The 5,015-nt window shown below is 51.6% G+C and overlaps 1 protein-coding gene across 1 annotated transcript; it reads left to right on the plus strand.

Annotated features, from left to right (window-relative positions):
• Positions 1–440: 440 nt before the first annotated feature.
• On the plus strand, positions 441–1,427 carry LOC122371986 (zinc finger MYND domain-containing protein 12-like). The gene has a single exon (XM_043348801.1). The coding sequence runs from the start codon at positions 441–443 to the stop codon at positions 1,425–1,427; it is 987 nt and encodes a 328-aa protein (XP_043204736.1).
• Positions 1,428–5,015: the final 3,588 nt, after the last annotated feature.

Below are 5,015 nucleotides of genomic sequence, written 5' to 3' on the forward strand. Positions count from 1 at the left end.
TGATAACACTGCAAGTGAAAATGCGCACCAATGAGTTTATTCTATACGGGGTATCTGAGATCCTTTCCCCACGAGAAGCATTTGGAGAATATCGAAAGAGAAAGCATGTATCATTTTGGCAAACAGTTGAAACGGGAACAGTCCATTTCGAAAAGACAAGATAAAAAAGTGATCGATATTGCTTATTATAGTGCCAAATGTCTATATGCCAATTATCTTCATTTATAGTCATTACTTAAAAAAAAAAGTTTTAAAAAAGTATAATTTAGAGAAAAGACTGCAGCAAGTAAGAAGAGTGAACGTATTGCCTTTTTCCAAGTCAAATAGCAATACAGTCTAAACGACTTTACGGTTGTACCTTCGGCCCTTTGAAGCAGCTACACTATCACCATGCAGAGCGGCGCGGCCGTCAGCCCCTGGCGGCGCCCAAAGGCACCAAGATGGTGTGCGAGCTGTGCCAGAAGCCGGCACTGCTGCTGTGCACCGGCTGCCGGTGTGCCTACTACTGCTGCGACGACCACCAGAAGACCGCCTGGGCGGCCGTGCACTCCAAGGTGTGCCGGCTGGTCGGAGCGCTGGGCAGCGCGCGCGACTTCTGCACCCTGGAGGAGCGCCGGCTGCGCGACGAGACGGTGCGCCAGCAGAAGGTGCGCATCATGCAGATGTCTCTGGTGTGCGGTACGCGACACATCTACAGCGACCGGCCTGGCCTGACGCTGCCGGCCGCCAAACAGGCGCTGGCCATGGCGGCCGAGGTGTACGGCGCCGCCAGCGTGGAGCTGGTGCGACCCTTCCTGATGCTGGCCACCGCGTGCGTCATGCTCGGTGAGCTGAGCAGCGCAGAGGGCTACCTGTCGCAGGGCGAGTGGACGCTCATCTACTCCAAGAGCGAGGACCATGCGCTGCGCTCGCAGCTGTTCTGGGGCTGGGGCCGGATGCTGACGGCTCGCCGCGACTGGCTGCCGGCCAAGTGGTGTTTTGCCGAAACGGTGCACCACAGCTCGGAGGCGTTCGGGCCGCAGGACGTGCGCTGCACACTCGGCTACTTCTGGCTGGCCGAGACGCTGCTGCGGCTGGACAAGCTGGACATCTGCGCATCGCTGTTCCGCGAGATCGTCACCATCTGGCACCAGTTCTTCTACGCGGGATCCTGCAGCGAGGAGGCACCGCGCCGGCTGGACGACACGGAGGTGATCGAGGCGCTGCACGTGCTGACCGCCGTACGGAAGGCGTTCTCGGCGCCCGACTCACCCAGTCGATCCCAGACGGCCTCCTCGCGGATGGGTCTGCACACCAGCTCCGGAGGACGGCACCAGTGGTGGAGAAACGAGGAGAACGCCGCCTGCGTGGTCCGACTGGACGTGATCCTGAACCGGCTGAGAAACTACAGCCCCGGCCTCGAGCTGCCACAGGTCCTCATGAGGTGAAAATGGTATACAGGCCGTCTACTGTGTAGGATTGCCAGACTGTGAAGCTATATGTACGGCTGTCTGTTTTGTGCTTAGTTCTTATCTGATAGCGTGATTTTTTAACAGAAAATATATTAGTGTCGTATTTACACAGGAATGCCACGCATCTCGGGACATTTTCCTCAGCATACTCTTTTTTGTGTTCTATGATAACGAAATCTGGTAGCAATGGTTCGAATCGAATGCCTACAATCAGACATGTGCATGGATACAAGTAATGGCTCTATGATCTCAGTGGATCTACAGGGTGTTTCACTAAAAGTGTCAAAAAGTAAATGCTTATTAAAGATATATAGAATATGCAAATCACGTGGCTGCGCACGTGGCTTTGTTGCAATTTTTTGGACATTTATTATTTATCCATTTAAGATATATTTTACACTCATACGGTGCGAGGGCAGGAGGCCAAAGTTACTAGTCATTTTTTCCTTATGCAGAACAAGAACAGTTATTTACACCGCAACAGGAGGGGTGAATTACACTTATGTACATTTGGTGCCATCAGAAACATTGAAACCGTATGCCGACTTTTCAGGAAACTTTTTACTCTCTCACCTCGCTATGTTCCAGATTATAAAAGTTTCAAAGGGCTTGTTGAGAGGTTTAAAAGGGTTCCTTCGATGCCGGTTCCAGTCCAAAAAAGGCGGGGTTGCCCCCACCTCTCGGCGGAAACCGTTGAGAAGGTCAGGGTCTTTTTGAGGGCCTTTGAAGATAACAAGAAGCTAATTCCAACATCAGAAATAGCCAGGGCCTTACAAGTTATTAAAATCAACCACTGTAACGGCTGTAGCCACCAGGAACTGACTGGACCAGAAGCTCCTGGCCTGGGCCGAATAATCAGCTGCCTCGCCGCCCGTCCCTGGCCAGCGCGAAGCCCCGATCTGTCACCGCTAAGCCCCTGGTTTGGTCAGTGACTCAGTAGCTCTCGCAGAGCTGAGGAAGACTCAAGTCGCATCACTTCGGGAGCTGAAGAGCACAATTCAAGGCTTTGCCGACAGTCTGGACGCTGAAGATGAAAACGGGCTGTGAGGCACCTCCGGACACGTGCCGAAACGGTGCATCAAAAGAAGGGGCAGATGTGTGGAATAGGTTTGAGTGACGGTGATATCGTTTTTATATATTCAAATGTCCAACAATTGCGGATGAAATGATATGCAAATTTCCTTAGAAAACATTGTTATTATGTGCATTATGACCGTTTACTTTTTGACACTTTTAGTGAAACACCCTGTAGAAACAAACTGCACTTTAGGATCTATGATCCCACTGGATCCATCGTGATAAAAATTAATCTGGATCTATGATCTCATAGGATCTGACGATAAACCAAGAACATGGATCTATGATCTGAGTGGATCCCACCATGCACCACATTTGAAACCAGGTTTACAAGTGTTTCTGTGTCAATAAGTGCCAGAAAACTATGGATTATGACGTGCAATCACATAAAATCTCCAAAACAGAGCTTTTGTGAGTTGCAGCGAGTGAGTTTCTGTGATTTCTTAATTGACAAAAAAAAAAAAAAAATTTGGATCTATGATCTCACTGGATCTCAAGCAAAAAATTCGCCTCGGATCTATGATCCCTACGAATCTCTCGATAAATTGAAGAGCTGGATCTATGATCCCGACGGATCCGAGATCAGGATCCGTGGGATCAGATCCCAGACACATTTTGTCGGATCCACGTACATGTCTGCCTACAATACATCAAACAACCACGGGTTTCAGTCCTCGACTTAATTCGAAGGCTGAGATCACCCCGTTACAAAGTCAAACATGGTCTTGAGCACAGCGCTCAGCACCGTAGGTAAGAAAGAACCACCCCAGGTAGAGAGCTGCTCAGTCAGTGTGACCTCCCACCCTCTCTCCCACCTCTGTCTCTTCCTCCCCCTCTGCGCGGACGAGGGCGTCTCGCTAACGAGGCGACGAGCGCCGGTGGTCACCATTAATCACTCGCGGTCACCGGGTTGATCCAAATGCGCCATCCATCTATTGACCTCTGGGCTGCTCCTTCACAGCTGCTGTCAGGTAGGCTGTTAGAGAAGAGCGAAATTTGGGCCAATCTCCAAGGCACAAGTAATGATCGCACCAGGTGGGAGAGAGAGAGAGAGAGAGAGAGAGAGAGAGAGAGAGAGAGAGAGAGAGAGAGAGAGAGAGAGAGAGAGAGAGAGAGAGAGAGAGAGAGAGAGAGAGAGAGAGAGAGAGAGAGAGAGAGAGAGAGAGAGAGAGAGAGAGAGAGAGAGAGAGAGAGAGAGAGAGAGAGAGAGAGAGAGAGAGAGAGAGAGAGAGAGAGAGAGAGAGAGAGAGAGAGAGAGAGAGAGAGAGAGAGAGAGAGAGAGAGAGAGAGAGAGAGAGAGAGAGAGAGAGAGAGAGAGAGAGAGAGAGAGAGAGAGAGAGAGAGAGAGAGAGAGAGAGAGAGAGAGAGAGAGAGAGAGAGAGAGAGAGAGAGAGAGAGAGAGAGAGAGAGAGAGAGAGAGAGAGAGAGAGAGAGAGAGAGAGAGAGAGAGAGAGAGAGAGAGAGAGAGAGAGAGAGAGAGAGAGAGAGAGAGAGAGAGAGAGAGAGAGAGAGAGAGAGAGAGAGAGAGAGAGAGAGAGAGAGAGAGAGAGAGAGAGAGAGAGAGAGAGAGAGAGAGAGAGAGAGAGAGAGAGAGAGAGAGAGAGAGAGAGAGAGAGAGAGAGAGAGAGAGAGAGAGAGAGAGAGAGAGAGAGAGAGAGAGAGAGAGAGAGAGAGAGAGAGAGAGAGAGAGAGAGAGAGAGAGAGAGAGGAGCGGAGACCGCTCGTTTATCGTCCCGTGGTCGGGCGGCTGTCTCTGAGTCGCGTAGAGGTGTCAAATCTCTGCCGAGGCCAGACGCTCGGCGGGGGAGCATCTCCCCTCGATCAGGGCACGGCTGCCATTGGAGAAGGCGCACGCGTGAGGAGGGAGAGGTGGGGAGGGGAGAGGAGAGACGCCACCCGACCTCGCGGTCACGCGGGTGGCAGGGATAAGTGAGGGGAGATCAGCCTCAACAAGGGGATAACAGGAAACAGAGCAGTTCCGGGGCGGAGGGACATTTGAAGCGGGGTCTGATTTCTTGGATTAGGGCAGCTGATGAATTAATTTGAATTCGTACAATTACACCACGCAAATCACGAATTCGCGTAAATAAGACCACTCATTGAACCAAACAGTAAACACATTCGATTCCCTTACCTGGTTTTGCTCCTATAAATCGTATCCGATCAATGAAGTGAAAGTGAACGTTTTGGTCGCCTCTTGAAAGATCAAACGCCCCGCCTCTGACCACCCAGACACACTGCTGAGCGCAGCTGCCGTCATGGACAGTGGCCAGCCGACAGGGAATAGTCAGAAGGTGCAGCTGTCCTCCACACGGGTCGGAGGGGGCGCAGGAGGGTCGCGGGTCGCGGCCAACCGTGGTCAGCCGCAGCGCATGGGTGTCGCTGGTGGCTGACGGGGTGGCCCCGGCTGATTCGGAGGGTGCTTTGGACTGGGTTGTGTGAAAGTGACGGCTGTGATTCGTTAAGTAGCTGTTCTTCGATATTTCA

Source organism: Amphibalanus amphitrite, unplaced genomic scaffold (genome assembly GCF_019059575.1).
Source record: "Amphibalanus amphitrite isolate SeventyFive unplaced genomic scaffold, NRLGWU_Aamphi_draft 001303F_arrow, whole genome shotgun sequence".
Classification (NCBI taxonomy): domain Eukaryota; kingdom Metazoa; phylum Arthropoda; class Thecostraca; order Balanomorpha; family Balanidae; genus Amphibalanus; species Amphibalanus amphitrite.

Excerpts from the sequence above, each read along its gene's own strand:
- LOC122371986 (XM_043348801.1), top strand. The coding sequence starts at position 441 with ATGGTGTGCGAGCTGTGCCAGAAGCCGGCACTGCTGCTGTGCACCGGC.